General features: G+C 50.5%; 1 protein-coding gene across 5 annotated transcripts in view; it reads right to left on the bottom strand.

Moving 5' to 3' along the window:
• Positions 1–18,158, bottom strand: part of Steap3 (STEAP3 metalloreductase) — a 47,392-nt gene that overhangs the window by 12,309 nt on the left and 16,925 nt on the right. For all 5 annotated transcript variants that reach the window (XM_063258957.1, XM_013142526.3, XM_063258956.1 and 2 more), the window contains exons 2-3: positions 6,264–6,763; positions 4,168–4,695 (exon numbers count right to left, since the gene is read on the bottom strand). In XM_063258957.1, the coding sequence (XP_063115027.1) occupies positions 4,168–4,695; positions 6,264–6,763 (1,028 nt within the window). The remainder of the gene's footprint in view (positions 1–4,167; positions 4,696–6,263; positions 6,764–18,158) is intronic.

The following is an 18,158-nucleotide window of genomic DNA, read 5'->3' on the forward strand; positions in this document are numbered from 1 at the left end:
AGCTAACAGCCTCTACTCCCTTGGGGATGCTCTCCTGTCTACGGCAGATCAAAGGATGGGGTGGTCATGTGTGTTTCGATCTTCACAGGAGAAGACCACAGAGGGGTATTTTTCCCGCTGTAGGGGAGTGGTCATCAGCCAGAGATGGAAAGATGGCATCCTTGGGGAGCTTTTCCTTTTTGGTTGGGCTGCAGGCTAACACTGCAGGACCTCGGGCTGGGGCGCAAGGCTGTGGCACCACCCCTTCTCCCAGTCGCCATGGTGGGCAGTGGTGAGGAAGAGAGCTGAGCCCAGTCTCCCAACACAGGGCAGGAAGGGCAGGAAGGGCAGGAAGGGCAGGAAGGGCAGGGAGTGCAAGAGCAGCCTGGAGAATGCAGCCAATGTGTCATTTCACATTGGATTCTGATGCCAGCTCTTTCCTGGCAGTCCTGAGACCCAGGCAATTCACCACGGGGTAACTGTTATCTTGCTAGCAGTACCACCATCTCTCTCTGGCTGTGTTACTTAACGGACTGTAATAGGATGATGTTTGCCTGTTCTGACATATCCAAGACGCTGAGGCAGAAGGATTGCAAGTTCAAGACCAGTGAGAGCAAATTAATGAGTGTCTTGAAAAAAAGAAAGAATGAATGAATAAAAGAAAATACCAAAACCAAATCCAAAAGGGTACTGTTTGTAAAATAAGCAACATATGACATGCACATAATAGGTGCTTAATATAATAAATGGCTGGTGCTGTTTTTTCCAGAGGCAGCTGGGCAGTTAACCAAGTTCTTGCCCCCAGGTCTATGTACACTCTTAAGAGATTCCTGATATTGGCAAAAGGCAGCCTCAAAAGGTAACCAATTTCATAGTCATGAACTGGGCATACACCGGGAAGGACACTGTATTAGGAATCCTGGACCTTAAGGTGTAGAAGAGCCAGATCGAGTGGTATATTAGAAAAACAATAGAAAAGTGTACAAAATACAGTAATTTACAGAGGTGGGCATGGGGTTTGGGGATATAGGCTTGGAGAATCTTTACAGAAGCAGGGTTTTGAGGGAGGAATGAGAGTTTGCCAAAGTCAAGCTTTCCTAGTGTGAGTACTCGAGGCCAAGATGAATAAGCTTGGCCATCCAATGGCCAGTCCAGGAACCAAGTGTGATAGGTCACAGGACAAGTGGGGAGATCAGTTTGGAAAGGGAACATGGCCTTACCCTGAAGGTCTCCAATATATCGAGCACAGCAGGGAGTCTGCTTCTCAGGGTGACCTGGTTAGCTGAGAGTTAGACTGGTCTCTGATAGTCCTGTACAAATTAGATTGGGATGAGGGGACTGGGAAAACAGTGCCCGGGTAAAATAGTGTAGCTGATGTTGATCTTGAAATGCACCTCTACGGAACAGTACAAATAAACCAGCAAGGGCCATACAAACGTCAGTTATTGGTAATACTATGGCCCACAAACATCTCAAAAGTTTTCTCTACAGCCGGAACACAGATCTGTGTTGATGTCTGTAGAGTCGAGGCTCAAAGGAAACCCTGGAGGAGGTTCCTGTGCCCAGGTTAACATGAGCCCTTACTCAAAGAGCCCAATGGGCAGCTGGGAGAGTACAGGTGGGTGAAGTAGCCCCTCTAGTGGGGACCACTGTAGGACCTGCTGGGAAGGCACAGCCAGTCTGACTATGTAGTATCTGCTTAACACCCCCTTCCTCATTCTGGGCTGCTGTGTGTTAAACCTGTGCTCCCAGGCTTTGCCCTTGAGAACGCTGCAGAGCAAGCAAAGGACTTTTGCAAGACAAGCCTTCTACACTGCCTCTGAGAGTGAGCCGTCCTATGGGAGGCACGGTTGCCTGGCAACCTAGACTGGCATCTACAGCCCAAAAGGGCTTTGGAACCCAGGGAGGCATCTTTCCCGTGTCCAGGCATTGGTGCCGGGGCAGAAGTGAGCTAACAAGATATCAAGGAGAGCCTAGGAGGGTGGAGAGTTTAGAGAAAGGCAGCTGAGCAGCTGTCCTCAGGGATGGGAGAGGAGTAGTGGTTAGTCTTGTGCCCTGTGGGTGGATGGTGTCACCTTCTTCCCAAGTACTGAATGACACAGCCACCAACTCAGAGCAGAGGGCCACACGTGCAGTCCCAGTACCCCAGGAGTTCCAAAAGCCTCCTTCAAGCAGGCTAGCTTTTTTGTTTTTTAGAAGCAAGTAGGGAAACATCACCAAAGAACATCAAATACATTAGCACTAGGAGAGACCTTGAGCTACACATCAGGGGCCCGAGGACAGAGACGGCCTGGAACTTGTTTCAGGTCAGTATCTCTGTTCTAATCAGTGATGCTTCGAGACAAGAATTCCCAGGTCTGGCTGAGGGGTGAGATTATGTCTTAGGCCTGTCTATGGCTGCAGGGTCTGGCAGGGCAGGTGCCCAATAAATGAGTAAATGGACTAATGACCTGAGTTCCGAGACCATTAGCTGGATTGGTAATTTGGCCTTGTTTTCCTTTAGAAAGTAGAATGTGTTCAAGCATGGATCTGGAATAGAACGGCTGGTTCTGAACCCCAGGTCTGCTACTTACTGTCTGAATGACTTTGGTCAAGGAATAACTTCTCTGTGTCCTTGTTTTCTCATCTGTGAATTGAGGGTAGTACTGCCCTTGCCTTACAAAATGGGAAGGACATTAAATGAATTCAGAATAGATATGGAAAGATCTTGAATGGTACCTGGAACACATCGGGCTCTTTTTAAAGGGTTCCTGACTATTTTTTCCCTTCCTCTCATTCTCAGCAGGCATCTTGTGCCTGCACCTGATGTCTCGGGCTCTTGCTTTCTCTTAGGAAAGCTGAAGCCCACAGAGGCGGTGATGCCAGGTGTCTGTGGGTGGGGAGATGGGGGCCTCTGCAAAGCTGCCAGCTGGGAAGCAGAGCCTGGAATCAGCTGGGGCAGAGGTCTGAGGTTCCCGGGCCCAGCCCAGCCTTGCCCACTGGTCCCCTTCCTGTGTGGGGCTGGCCACATGACAGGTGTGCACAGGGAGGCCCCCACGTCCTTAGCAGGATGAGGCGCTGCAGTGCCACCAGCCTGGACTGAGGGAGGATGAAATGGGCATCTGGGCTGACCTGTGCTGCCACGATGGGCAGGACTAATGCCCAGGACTCAGCCCTAAGCTCCTGCTTGGAAACCAGAAGGGAGCTTAACGCTAATTTCTGTGCACACAGCTGCCAGCCAACGCAGTCTCTGTTCCCACCTGGCATGGCCTGATGGCCCTCAATTTCCCAGGAATGCTGCTGGTGAAGGAGTACCGTATGGCTTTTCTAAATGAATAAATAATGCCACCCACCACCCTTCAAATAAAAAACCCATCATCAGAATCACCCACCCCTCAGGCCTCCCCATGTCAGTGATGGCAGCTCTGTCCTCCCAAGAGTACAGACCAGAGCCCAGACTCACCCATGACCACCTGCCCATCCTGTGCCCATCACATCACCACGTCCACATTCTCCAGCTTCAAAGCAGGCTTCGACAGCATCTAGCCCTGCTGCTGCTCCCGTCCTGTTCCCAGCCTCCCAGCCTCCCAGTGGGTTCTGACACTGCCTCCTTCCTGGTCCCTGCTTCTTCCTGGTCCCAGAGTGTCTGCCTTCAACCTCTTTGTCTCTGCTAAGCCCAGCAGCTAGAGTGAGCCAGGTAAGAGTATCAGGCAGATCATCAGTGTTTAACTCAAACCCTTCACCGGCTCCCTGGGTCCCTCAGGAACTATGGCCAAAGGCCTTGCTTAGCCTCGAAGGCCCCAGTGTGGCTTCTAACTCTCAGGCCATGGCCTCCACTGGCTCCCTCAGGTCCAGTGCCTCAGGCCTCCTGAATGCCAGGCCTGCTGTCACCTGGGGGCCCTGTTCTTGCTGCCCGTTTGGTCTGCAGCACTGCCAGCTCACTCTCACCTGTGTCTCATCAGCAAGACCCTCCCCCGCCCCCTCTACCATCCCAGCTCTGCTTTGCTCATGATCTGCTACAGGTCTGTTCTCGCTCAACTGAGTCTTTTGTAAGTCTGTGCTCAAGAGGATGGGGGTCCTCCTCTGCTCTACTCCGTGAGACTCAGAACTCTGGACTGTAGGGCAGGGGCACTGCCCTACTGGAACACAGTCTGCACCTGGCTCCGGGTGTGTGTGGAGGGACAGGAAGGAGGAGGGCAAGGGTGGCACCTGCTTGACGGCCAGGTTGACTAAGTCATAGCGGTGGGAGCGGCGCAGGGGCAGGCAGAAGCTGTAGAGCGCGTGCAGCGTGGCGCAGAAGAAGCTGAGCAGGCCGATCTGCTTGCGGTGCTGCAGCCAGTGGTCCAACCAGTCGGGGAAGCGGCGGTACTTGGTGCCCCGCTGCAGCTGCAGGGCAGCCGCCAGCACACCAGGCAGGTATACCAGCGACAGCAGCACGTAGGCCACGCACGGCAGCGTGGTGTTGACCACGGACACGGGCAGCTTGTAGAACTTGTTCTTGCCCTCCTGCACGTAGGGCTGCAGCACATCCCGGATGAAGTTGTAGGCAAAGAAACACACAAAAAGCCCTAAGGCCAGGAGCGCGGGCACCTTCCAGGCTGGCAGGAGGCGCAGCGGCATGGCCTCTACCTCACGGGCTGATGCCAGGGAGCCCATGTCCAAGGGCATGAAGCCCATGGCGTGAACCATCTCTGAGATGATGTGCTTGGCTTCTGGCTGGTCACTGCAGATGGGTACCTGTGCAGAGAAAGAAAAGGATCATTGAGCAGAGTCACAGGTCCCTGGACAGGGCAGGGCCTCACAACCACACAGGTTCAACTTACTGAGCAGGTGAGGAAACTGAGGCCCAGAGCCTTGTCTAAGTGAGCTTCCAGGAGATGGTGCAGCTGGGAGCACAGGGAGGCTCTTACTCCCAGGCCAGGGCTTTTTCAGGGTGCTGGTAGCCTTTGGCCCCTGGTCCTGTGTGCCCAGTAGGGCCCACAACTCACAGTGAGTATCCCGTCCAAGTCGCTGACAACAGCCATGGCAATGTGCCCCTCTAAGAAGCCCCCTGGCTCTTGGAATGGCTGCTTCCACGAACTGTGGCCTGCTCCAGGAGTTGCTCAATCACAGGTTTGCACAGAGCCAGGGACATGCAGCTCTTGCTGCACTGCTGTCACTCGGTGCAAAGGGGTTCTGTGCAGATCCACAGGGAACCTTCCGCCAGCCAGACCTGCCTGCCTTCTCAGCCCGGTAGCCAGTATTCCTCATGAGCTCCTACTGCAAGTGCACGGGTGTCTTCATACCTCCAGGCACTCTGTGGGCCGTGTGACTCTGCTAGAGTCAGTTGGTCTGGTCCCCAGTACTTCCTGAGGACCAGTCTGATCCAGGCTTCATACATATGATTCCTTGGCCTGCAGGTGGGTACTCCTGTCCTTATTTTTCAGATGAAGAAACAGGCCTGGGATCACTGTGTCGTACTTCTGTGCCTTTATAGATCATCCCCTTATCCTAGAATGCCCTCCCTGATCCCTGAGCCTATCACAAGGTGATCCCAGGTCCAAGCCCACCTCCAAGTCTTCTCCAACTGGCCCTGGCCCCAGCCAGCCCCCACATGGGAGCCCCAGGATGTAGCCAGATTCCAGGCCCTGAAGCCAGAGCTAGGGAGCTCCTCTGGAGTCTCCTCTGGAGGCCAGCACCTGCCTGCACTTCCTGGATGTGTATGTGTAGATCTGACAGTCTTCCACAGGAAGGGGCAGGAGGTCTTTGGCATTAAACACCATCTTGTTTGGGGGAAACTCCTTTTGCTAAGAAGTGTATGCAACACTGGCTGTGCTGTGGAGCCACTTTCCAGCCCCAGAAAACTTGCTGTTGGCTGTTCTGAGAAATCCACTCAGTTCCTAGAAGCTCTTGGAATTAACCAAATAAAATCTGACACCTCCTTGTCTTCCTTAGGGCCTGGCATCTTATTTCTTCTTTCTGAGTCCAATTTTACAAAGTCTCTCCCTGACTTCAAATAGTCAAAAACCCATTCATTACCTTTTCCTCTTCAGCCCCTAGCAAACCTAACCCTTTAGCAGAAAGAACATAGGTTTAGATCCACATGAACTGGACTCAAATCCCAACTCAGCAGCTGTGAGTTCTTGGGCATGATCATTAATATCTCTGACCCTCAGTTTCCTGCCCTGTAAAAAGGAATTTTGCAGTGACATGACATTAGCTGAGATAATACACACATTAAATAAAGCTGTCCTGCTAATGGCCTTCAAGGAAAATGAGCCATTTATATTTATCGTTATGAAGTTGATGATTTTGCTGGGACCTACCTGCCGGTTGCCATCCCTTGGGCCAGCCTGCAGGGTCCAGGCAGAGATGACATTGAAGGCCTTGACCACTGTGCAGGTGGGGAAAAGTGAGGCCAGGTACTCTGCATTGGACTCGCGATGCTGGAGGTGCTCCTGCTCTGTAGGGTTGCTCACATCCACCAGGATTTTGCCGGCCAACTGGTCACTGAGGCCACACAGTGAGGAGTAGTGCTCCCGAAACACAGCCACAAAGATGACCCCTGGAGATCTCACTGCCTCCTCCTGGAAGGTCACTTGGGTTGATGAGGGGAACAGCCCAGCTGTGCGTTTGGGGTTACGACTCCCCACCACCACGCTGAAGCCAGAGCCCACCAGGCGTGTGGCCAGGGAGCGGGCAAAGTCGCCACTGCCCAGAATGCCCACTTTAGGGGCCCCACTGGGGGGCTCAGCAAGGCTCCCATCACTGTCCACCCGGTGGCGGCTGATCAGGGGCTTATCCATCTCTCCCAGCACTCTGGTGCCTGCAAGAGAAGACAGGAAGTTGGTCACCAGAGGGCACTGGGGCTGGCCCTCCTGCCACCCTCTCCCTCTTGTCCAAAATTTGCCCAGCACAAAGTGCTGCAGTATACTAGCACCCGGGATCAAACTGAGGGATGCCAGCCCTGTCCTAAGAAGGCACAGGCATGGAAGGGGAGGGAACGGACTTCTGTTCCCTATCTTTTGTCCCTCTTGTGCATTGATTTCTTAAGGACACCAGCACAGGAGGGAGAGTGCTGGAAAAGGGGGGTGTGGAGTTTCTATGTCTGGTGCTATGTGGTGCCAGGCACAAGGACTATGCAATGGACACGTGGTGTCCCTGGCTGGGAGCAACCATCCAACCCCAACCTCATTGTTGCTAGGGGTTGTCTGTGGTGAGCCGCAAATGCTTTCCTGCTGGACTCCCACTATACACTGTGGAACAGCGAGTCCCCTCCTGCTCTTCCCAAGAGCACCAGAAGGCAGGATCCTCTCTCTGACTGGATAACTCCATTTGTCACTGGGCCTGGCACAGAGGTGGTCCTCAGTGTTTACTGAGGAATGGGTGGATGAACACCCAAACCTATTCCCTGAGAGTCCTGAGAGACGTGCATATGAACAGGACTGAGACGGAGGGTGCCCTGGGCTCTCCTCTCCTTCAATAGGCCCGAGAGACACAGAGGAGGCTGGATGTGGAAGAACAATGCAATCATCTGAGATGGAGGAACCACACTGTAATTGTCACCAACTTCTGACAGAAACTGGCCACGTCATTCAAGGATGAAGGTAAGAAACAAACCATAGTGGTGGGATATGTGGGTTTGTCACCAATACTGACTAGACCCAATCCCAAAAAGAGTTCTCTGAATGCTACTTAAACTCATCACTTTTAAAAGTTATGGTAGATTTTAGACCTGCCAGTAGAACTTTGTAAGCGCTCATACGAAAGCACATTTTCTAAAGTGTACCTTCTTCAGGGAACTTGTAACTGTGTGGAACCCAGAGCATTGTAGTTTGTGCCTATCACATTACTGTGAGCAAAAAAACACAAAAAAACAAAACTCCAAGGTCTTCAGCAACCTGTGGCCTCACCAGGGTTCCTGGAACACCAGGATTAAGAAGCCTCATCCAGCCTGGCACTGTAGGACACACCTGCAATCCCAGCTACTCAGGACAAAATTCAAGACTAGCCTGGGCAACTTAGCCAGATCCTGCTTAAAATAAAAAATAAAAAGGGCAGTGTGTAGCTCAGGGATAAGGCACCTGTGGGTTTGATGACTAGCACTGAAAAAGAAAAGAGTAAGAAAAAAGTAAAATTGTCTTCCTGGATCTTCTAGGGTGACAGCAGTAGCTGTGAATATCCCACACAAGTGTCTACCTTTTCCCAGTTTTCACAGCAAATTCCTAGGACCTCATCAATTATCAACACTGGGAGAGATGAAGGGACCACAGGCTCTAAGGCAGGGATGGAGCGAGAGGACCTGAAGGCTGAGGCTGTATCCTTGGACAAGTCCCTGCGGCTCTCCGGGCCCAGCTTCCACCTTTGTTACAGAGATCACGCGTTCTCATCTCAGATGACAGATACTGCAGTCTTACAAGGTATTAAAAGTGAGATATGGATCTCTTCCAAGGCAGCAGCAGCCACTTCTGTTTATGGGATGCCTGCCACATGCCAGACATGCTGCACACCCTCCCAGCAGTGGTGATCAGGACACCTCACCAGTAACTCCATGAAGCAGGCACTGCTATCATTCCCAGGCAAAGAGAAGGAAGCAGAGGCTGAGGTTGAGGCCTTGCTCAAGGTGGCATAGACAGTGAGCAACATATGGGAGAAAAGGGTTGTCTGCCTCCAGGGCCCGGGATTCATTCAGTCCTGTTGCCCAAGGGACAGTGAGCTGTGTGCAGACATTCCAGAGAGAGAGGCAGGGGACACCTGGGCTGAGGAGGGAGGTCAGGGTTGCAGGGGCTGCGTTAAGTGTCCTTCCAGAGGAGGACATGGTTTCCATCCTGCCTCTGCTCCCTTAACCACTCATGCATCCTTAAAGTGGTTTTGAAATGTCATCCCATCTCTGTCAGGGAATAGCAGGGACTGGTTAGGCTAGGCCACTGCGGAATTGTTTTGGGGGGCATACTTCCTTAATCAGGGACACAGAGAGACAGACCCCAGCCACAACACCACCCTGCTCTGGACTTGACCTCCCTGCAAAATAGGAGAGGGTGTTTCCTGCCAATACTGGGAGCATTCCCGAGGGGTGACAAGCTACCCCTTGTGGATGAAAGCAGGTCTCTGGCTGCACCCCATGCCCAGTGCAGCATTGGAGCCATGTGCTCCAGGAAGGAGGGCTGTGCTAGGCATGCTAGGCCAGACCTCCTGGGTTCCGATTCTGACTCTGGCAAGTGCTGAGTGACCTTGCACCTGTCAATCTCTTGGTTCGCCCTGCTATAAAAGGGGGGATAATTCTAGTACTGTACCTTCCTGTGGGTAAGTTTGGTGGAGTAAAAAACAGGTGGGCACACAATAAGCATTTGGCCAGTCTTGTTCAGGAATTACTAAGCAAATCCTGGTCCCCAGCAGAAGCCAAGCTATGCACCAGCAGTGGGTATGTGGCAGAGAAAAAGGTGGGAGACCCTGCCTGCACCCTTTCAGCCCTGGGGAAGGGGGGGCCTAGAACCAGGTGGGAGGGGAATGTGGACAGAGCAGGGGCAGGCCAGCATTAGGGACTCTCTGGGGGATTCCATTGTCCCTGTAGCTCAGAGGATCAAAGTTTCCCTAGTGCTCAATAAGAATGAGGACAGGCACACCACGCCCTTTCCTGGTCACTGCCCAGCCACCTGGAGTGAGGGGAAGTCCTGCCCTGAAAGGGGGGGGGGGAGACCGGACGGGGACCGAGACACAAAGGCTTCCAGACTGCTATTGCCACATTTGCCAGCAATATGAATGATCTCAAACACTCCCACTTGGATGAAACCTGTCTCTATCTTTGCTCTCTCCTTCCCATCTTCTAAGTTCACTGAACACAGGGAAGGGTAGGGTTGGTCCCCACTCTCAGATGGGTCATAGCATGTGTACAGGGGGCATGCATAAGATCTGTCCACAAAAGATGAGCTGGGGTTGGGGCCCAGGAGCAGTGCAGACCTGGCTGGACCGCCTGTTCAGGCAGGTGACACTACCTGCTTTCTCACAGTCCTTGAAGAGCCCTGATGGTTTTATTACCTTCAGTCAACACAGAGCCCACCCAAGGTGAGGAATAGGATCTGTCATAGACTCTTACCCATTTTAAACCCCAGATTTAGCATCATGGGGAAATCTGGCTCTCCAGGACACTGCTCAGAATCTGATTTGATGTCTGGTTCTTTTCAGGATGCAGAGAAAGAGATGGTCACAACAGTGGGAAGTCAGAGGCAGGGACTGGAGACCTGAGCTGGCCCCATTCTTGCCCCCAACCAGTGCGGAGAACCAGTGGTGTCACTGAGCCTTTCTAGGTGGCTTCTCTGACACAAGTCACTGCACCAGATTATCTCCAGGTCCCTCCCAGCTCCAGCAGTCTAGTGATCTAGAAGTCCCAGATTTAGGGCCTATGGGGCCCTATTTTCAGTTGTAGGATGAACAGGAACCTGACATAAGATAACTCTACATTGCTTCTTGTTACCAAATTTGGTCCGTGGGACAAGAAAACACCAGGATGTCATGCCTCTGGTGAGTCCTCTCACCTACTCAGGGGAGGCTCTCTCCTTGTCATTTCTGGAAGAAACAGGAGGGCAGGTGGTTAAAAACACCAGGTCCAGGCCAGGCTGCTGGGCTTTAACTAGCTGGGCACTCTTGAGGAAGTTACTTAGCCTTTCTGTTCCTTAGTTCTCCCACCTTTAAAGTGGGGACACTGATCGTTCCTCCCTAAGAGCTGCTGTGAGATGAAACGAGCTAGTACATGCCAGAGCTCAGAGCTGTCTTCCAGGACTGGTGTGTGTGCACATGTGCACTGTTCCCTAATTTCCTCCTGGGTAAGGACCTCGGCAAACCCTTCTGCCCTCCCAGTCCCCAGCACAAGGCATGCTGCAGATCTGAAGGCCTGTAGGGATGGAATTGGACAGGTGGTACATGTCCTTGGGGTCCCCAAGGCTCAGCAGAGGCCGTGGCCTAGCCTGCGGCCTTAAGTCAGGGTGTGATTAATCCTGTGGGAGTCTCTGTCTGCACCAGGCTCCACCCTGGAGGCTCTATTTAGAGATTCATGAGGAAGCAAGGAGGGGATCAAATTGCAGCAGATGACTCCGGGCCTGTATCACCTTTGCAAACCACCTTTCCAGGCTGTGATTAAATAGCACTGACACTCAGGACCTTTGGTCCCTGCCCAGCCTTGCCTGTCCCTCCTACTTCCTCAGCAAAAAAAATAGGCTGGGATTGTGGTGGGAACCACATCTGGTGCTCTGGCCTGCCTTCCAGCCCCTTCCCAGGCCACTCCTGATGACATGATCTTTTCTGCATGGGCAGCAACAGCCTTGCAGACAAGAATGCCTGGGCAGGGCACTATTTATCCTCTGGGGCAGAAACATTACCAAAATGCAGCAGTGTTCAGAAGCCATCATATCCTTCTTATCCATAGTCCAGGGATCACTCCAAGTACTTGGACTTTCCACTGTTATCTTTTATTTCCCTCCTCGGTGCTGGGGAAACCAGGGTCTTATGCATGCTAAGTTATAAATTTTTTAAAAAAATTTTTGAGACAGGGTCTCACTATGTAGTCCAGACTAATCTTGAACTCACTGTGTAGCCCAGGCTGGCCTTGAACTCATAGCAATCTGCCTCAGCCTCCTTGAGTGCAGGGATGACAGGCATGTGCTGCCATGCCTGGCGTAAACTATGATTTTATGTTAACATTTTCAGAGGTTCTCTGCTTCCTCCCTCGCTGTCAGGACTTAGTCAAAGCTGCCTGCCTGCCTGTGCAAGTCCTTTCCCCTCACCCCAGGTCCCTGCTAATTCTCTGCAGATAAGAAATTCCCAGAGCACACTGTCAGGAGTGATACGAGAAGCCACAGAACAGGAGGAAAATGTGGTCAGTCACATATTTGATAAAGGACTGGTTTATAGACATGTAACTCTTACACATCTATTAAAGACAAATAACCTATGTAAAAATGGGCAAAATATTTGAACACTTTTTTTTCTTTTTTCTTTTTGAGACAGTATTTCACTATGCAATTCAGGCTGGCCTTGAACTCACTTTGTAGCCCAGGCTGACCTCAAACTCATAAAACTTCTCCTGCTTCAGCCTCCTGAGTGCTGGGATTAGAGGTGTGCACCACCATGCCCAGCTCTGACTAGACACTTGTCCAAAGAGGAAGATGTGTAGTGTGGTTAACCCTTAGAGAAATACAAATTAAAACTACAATGAGGTACTGATTTATAGCCAGTAGGGTAGCTAACATGATAATAAATAGTTCATGAGGATGGAAACCAGTCTCCTCCTATAGTGTTGTGACAGTGTGAAGCGATACTACCTCCTGGGAAAGGATCTGCCAGTTCTCCAAAAGTCTGAACAGTTTCTCTACGACCCAACAATTCCACTCTGAGGTAAAGTCCCAAGAGAAACCAAAACATATCCATAGGAAAGTGTAAATCCTTGGTACCCATTATTCATGGGACTCAGAAAGCAGAAAGAAACCAAACATCCATCAATGGATGGTTAAGCAAGAGTGACACATGAAGATGATGGAAGGACAGCTAGCCACACAAAGCAACTAAGTGATAATGCCTGCTCCAGCATGGAGAAAGTTTGCAAGTATTATGCTCAGTGAAAGAAGCCGGTCAAAAAGGCCTACACACTATGTGACTGAATTTATAGAAAATGTCTACACAAGGGGAAAAAAGTGAATTGGTGGTTGCCAGGAAACATGCGGTTGAGGGAAAAGGGTAAGTTTCTTTGGAGATGATGAAAATATTATAGAATTGATTGTGGTGATGACCATACAACTCTGAATATCCTAAAAAACCACCGCCTAGGCCAGGTGTGGTGGCACATACCTGTAATCTCTGCTTTCTGGAGGCTAAGGCAGGAGGACCACAGAGGGTTTGAGGCCACCTTCAGCTGCATATTGAATTCAAGGCCAGCCTGAATTACAGAGTGAGACCCTGGCTCACAAAAATTCAGGAACGACAAACTCCACTGAGTAATACTTCAAATGGGTAAATTGTAGAGTATGTGAATGATAGTTCAAAAAAGCCGATATGAAAAAGAAAAGCTGGTATTAAAAGTTTTCTTAGCCTGCTACAGTAATGCGCATGTGTAATACCAGCTACTTTGGGAGGCTGAGGCAAGAGGACTGCAAGTTCAAGGCCAGCCTATGCAACTTAGTAAGAGCCAAAATAAAACATGGCTGGGAGCATAGCTCAGTATTCCCAGGACTTGATCCCCAGTACAAAAAAAAAGTTCTTTTCTATTAAGAATAAATGAAAATTAGGTGCTACGGACTATCCTCTTCCAGTATCCCTTTCCAGTACAGTATGAGTGAATTAAGAGCAAAAGTGTTTTGGGTGAGCACTTAGGGACATTCCGTGAGCTTAACACATTGATTTTGTGACCTCAATATTGCTGGCTCTTCAACTTCTAAAGCCATTTCCTAGTTTTTCACAAATCTGAGCTTCCTAAGCCCATGATCTCAGAGAAGCAAGATGCCTGAAACCAACGCCATTAACTGCTGTAGTTGCAGAGATGGTGATTTGGGCTCAACGATCTTCTTGGCCTTGAAGGGCCTGTGGCTGCTGTTCCCACAGCTGCCTGTCTGCACCCCATGAAAGCAGATAGCCATGCCAGGGCTGCGTGATGGAGGTGTGTGCTGAGCACTGAGGTCGGGCCACCCAGCCTCTCCCAGAGTGGTCAGTGAACAGAACAGAATGTGTCCCCGTGGAAGGGGGAGAAGGCATCCCCTCCTCTTCACCCAACACCTGGGGTTTATATAAGTACATGCAGTTGCAAATCTGCTCACCAAGCACTGGGTCTGAACACTTCCTTGCTCTGCTCTGAAATTCACATTGAGATGTAATCCCCATTATGAGACCTTGAGAGGTAGCACCAGGTAGAACCTTTACAAGCTTTGGAAGTCACTCGTGATTGATGGGTTAATGATTATCTCCAGAGTGTGTTTGCTCTACAAGCCAGCTGGACTAAGTCTCTTGCTATGTGATGCCCTGAACCATCTCAGGACTCTGCTATTAAGAAGGATATCACCAGATGCAGCCCTTGAACCTTGAACCAGAACTAGGAACTAGAATGTGTCTTTTCTTTAACAAGTATCCACCTTGTATATATTCTATTATGGCAACAGAAAATGATTAAGACATGCTTTATTCCCCAACTCATCCTTTCCCTAATGAGTGAAGGATCTGATCAACATAGAAATTGCCCAGTTGTACCCCTGAGCTGAGACTGGTTTTGGGGAGCTTGGCTGGCCATGCCAGGCTGTAGCCCCCATGTAACCATCAGAATATGGGCTCAGGGTGGGCATGGTGTAACACACCTGCAATCCTAGCACTCTGGGAGGCTGAGGCAGGAGGATTACAAGTTTGAACCCAGCTTTAGCAGCTTAGCAAGATCCTGTCTCAAAATAAAACTTAAAAAAAATTAAAAGGATGGAAATTTGGCATAGTGTGAAGGCCCTAGCTTCAATCTTTAGTACAAAAAGGAGGAGAAGAGGAACAAAGGGAGGAAAAAGGGGAGAAAGAGGGTGTGGAAGGAGAGGAAGATGGAGAAGAGCAAGCAAAGATGGGCTAAGGACAACATGCACAGGTTCTGGATCACTCAGGGTCTGTTATCTTAGTAAGCTACATAGTCAGCCAGTGTGGTGTCACAGGCAGCTGAGTTGGTTAGAAATATTAGAGGCAGTCAGACAGGGCTGGGCCCTCAAAGGAGCCAGAGCAGAAGTTCAGATACCTTGCACCCTTCGAAGAGACACTCACCTGCTGTGGGCTAGATATCAAGACAACAGGCAAAGCAGATACAACTATATCCTAAGGATCCACAGTTCAAATAGTTCTCTATCAACTTGAGAAAGTCAGGAGTCAGCATCCCACCCCCTACAGGAAGAGTGATTGCTATTAAGCATGCTCACTTACTGTGTGACTGGCTCCCCCATTTGCTCCTAATTTAATCAATTTTATGTGAGCAGTTAATCTTATTGGTTGACCACAGTTCTGTCCTGCCTTAAGCCCATCTTGCAAATTCCCACTTTTCCCCACCTTTGACCCAAACCTCATGATTTTACTCTATAAAAGTCCCTAAAAAAGACAGAGTCCCTGGCAACCTGCTCCGGACCCCTTCTGTCTCTCTCTCTCAGATAGAAGCTTTCTTTCTCTCAATAAATATATTCCACTCTTAACCTCCATTGTTCCTAAAATTCATTCTTTGATTTTAGAGAATACGAACTCATACTGGACATATCGAGAGTTTCATTCCCCTATATCAGCGGGTCAGCTTGATGCAGGCTGAGCATCTGTCAGCCAGGCTGCCTGGGTGTCACTTTACCTTTCCAAGCCCAGTCTCCTCAGCTACCCAGGGGGTGATCGTACTTTAATGAGCTGTATTGCTGACGCTAGGAAAATAAGGCACTGTGGGCCTGTTAAAGTCATTCCGTTTTCATTTATTCCCTCTCTCCAGGACTTTTAAAACTCCCTTTTGTCTGAATAAAGCAGAAGTAGATGCACCCAAATCGATAGACAGGGTTCTTCTCCAAATGGAAACACGTACTTTAAATTTTTCTAAAGATTGTGCTGAGCTAATGGCCTGGAGCTGTACACACACTTTCCCCACACCAGCCAGCCAGGGAGAGGAGCAGACACTGCTGTCTGGGACTCAGGGATTGGGGGATAGTGACGGGGTGGGGGGTGGGGGGGGGGACTGGCAGAGCAGGGAGAAGCCGGCAGGGGAAGCAGAAGTAGTTTGGTTAAGCTCAAGAGTACTGGCTTCAGTTGAGGTTTGTGAAACCTACTCCTGGGCTCTGTGACCAAAGTCTCAGATGCTACGGTCCCGGAACCCACACTTTAGAAACCTTTGTAGCAGGTGCTCAGTACAGGCCGTGGAAGGGGCAAATAGTGAGAGAAACCTCAGAACCACCCTGTTCCCAGGCCCCATCCCAGAGACCGGTGGCATTAGTCTCTCCCATGCTCCTCTCAGCCTTAAGGATCAGTGCAAATGCCCCATATCCTTGCTCATTCCGGCAAGGATAAGACAGGCAGGCCCATGAGGCACTGCCATGATGTGGTGAGCTCCGAGGCTCCATTCCCACCACAGACGAATCACCAGGCCCACAGTGGGCTAGGAAGAATGGCACTGGGGATCATGAAGATCCTGGGGTCTCAGGTCCCCACCATTGTTCTAAGAGGATATTCTCAGAGGATTGGGTATCCTGGCTGACCAAGATTCCAGAGGGCCACACCCATTCAGGACAATTTCACTGCCTTGATTTGGCAACATGGCCCAGAAGGATAGTACACTGGAATAGGTTTTTATCTCCTGGTGCCCGTATATGGCAGGACAAGATGGGTTCACTGCTGGCCGGAAAGGGAAAGGAGGCCCCGTGGGTAGGGGTTGAGAGCAATAGCAGTGCCTTAGAGCCCTCTCACTGCACACCCCAGTCCACCTGTTCATAGTGGAATCCATGCAACAGCGCCCTCTGGAGTGGTGCAGTGGCTCTGTGGGCTTTTAGGAGAAAGGCAGCTACATGGGACAAGAGCAAGTGGGTAGGAGTGGGCTCTGTGGGAGCCAGGGAGGCATGGCTAACTGCCCAGGGAGCTCCTGTTTGATTTCTTGCTTCCAGAGAGACTTGAAGTTACAAACACCAGGCCAGTAAGTCTTGTGGATTGTGGCTGTGCCAGCTCTTCCTCTTGCCGTGCTTTTGCAGAATCAGAAAGAAGCTTCGGTCATGCTCCTAAGCAGGGAGGTGCAAGGGCAAGGGAAGGGCAGAGGCATCTGAGCACACAGAGGCAGCTCCAGGGCTTCTGTCCAGGAGCTCAGTGGGCCTCAAGTGCCCAAGCCGTGGGCCTGGCAAAGTCTAAGTCCCATCTGGTCAGTCACGAGTCACTTCTTCTAGGAAGCCTTTGGGGGGTGGCCAGGGAGGGCCCTGGCACTCTCTTCCTCTGGGCTCTTGGTACTTGGCTTCCACTTTCCTGTTGCTCAGCCTGGGGTGGGCCAGACAACCACTCTGCAACTCTGCTATGCGTCAGTTCTGTCTTTTGCAAGAGTTCCACACAGCACAAAAGACTGGGCCTGGGAGCAGCTCTTGGCTTCCTCTTGGGCCAGGCCAGTGGGCACCTCATGCTCTGGGACTCATTATGCTCTTCTCTTCCATCATCACTGACTGATCCATCAGTTCACTTGTCTATCACCCTGCCAGATGGAGGTCACTTCTCATTCAATTCTGTGCCTTTTATACCTAGGTCAGGCCTTGGCATCCAGTAGGTGCTCAATTTTGCCTGAATGATACTACCTCTGGATTCTGTGGCTAAGGGAAGAGTGTGCTTGTAGCTCCTGGCCTTCTTCCCAGAACCTGTCTGAGGCCCTTAGTAGCCTTGATGATGAAGCAACATCAGGATTTTGTAACCTGACTACAGCCTGTGATATTGTTAGACTTGGAAAACTATTTTGCTATTTCAGAAACTTACTAACACAGAGCCCTTCCCTACAGGTGAGTTTAAACACTGTGAATAAACAGACTCCTGCAGCTCAGGTCAAAGCAGACAATCAAACACCAGATCTGAGGTGCACTGGGGTGCAGCCTGGTAGGGGCACTCATGGAAGGAAACTATTGGGCTGCTGGGTCAATGGCCTGTGGCTGAGCTGGGGCAAGTAACCATGTGGGGAGTCAACCTAGTCTCCGTCAGGCAGGGAGTCCAGGGAAAGGGACACCAGCTGTCACCAAGGGCAGATGTGCCATCTCCCAGCCGGGACCAACCTGGTCTACAGTTTCATTTCTGGCTGCTTCCTACCTAGATCTCAGGCTTTTTTTAAAAAAAAAAAACTATTAATATCATCATTATTATTTTCTGTTCAAGTCATAAGGACCTCAAGTTCTTTCTCTCCAACCAAGGAAAGTCAACTTCAAATAGGAAGGCCCAGATCTTTAAAGCGGAACCGCTCTCCCTCCTGTGGTCCCCTTGGTCTCTGCACATAGCAGAGAGGATGTCATCAGCACGCTATTGTTAACATCTTCCTTAGAGGACCAAGGGGGTGAACAGCAGGGGCCCTGGCTCCTATAATCTTGTCACTTCTCCTATGCTCATGTTAATATTAAACCTAACACTCTTTAATATGAATAATTCACATTTCTCAAGCAGGTGAAATGAGTAACAATTTCTATAAAATCTTCCCAACTTATCGATCTGCAATATACTGATACTCCTTGGCTGAGTATGGG

Source organism: Cavia porcellus, unplaced genomic scaffold, assembly GCF_034190915.1.
Source record: "Cavia porcellus strain 051 isolate PalLab524CR breed Dunkin Hartley unplaced genomic scaffold, mCavPor4.1 scaffold_12, whole genome shotgun sequence".
Taxonomy (NCBI): domain Eukaryota; kingdom Metazoa; phylum Chordata; class Mammalia; order Rodentia; family Caviidae; genus Cavia; species Cavia porcellus.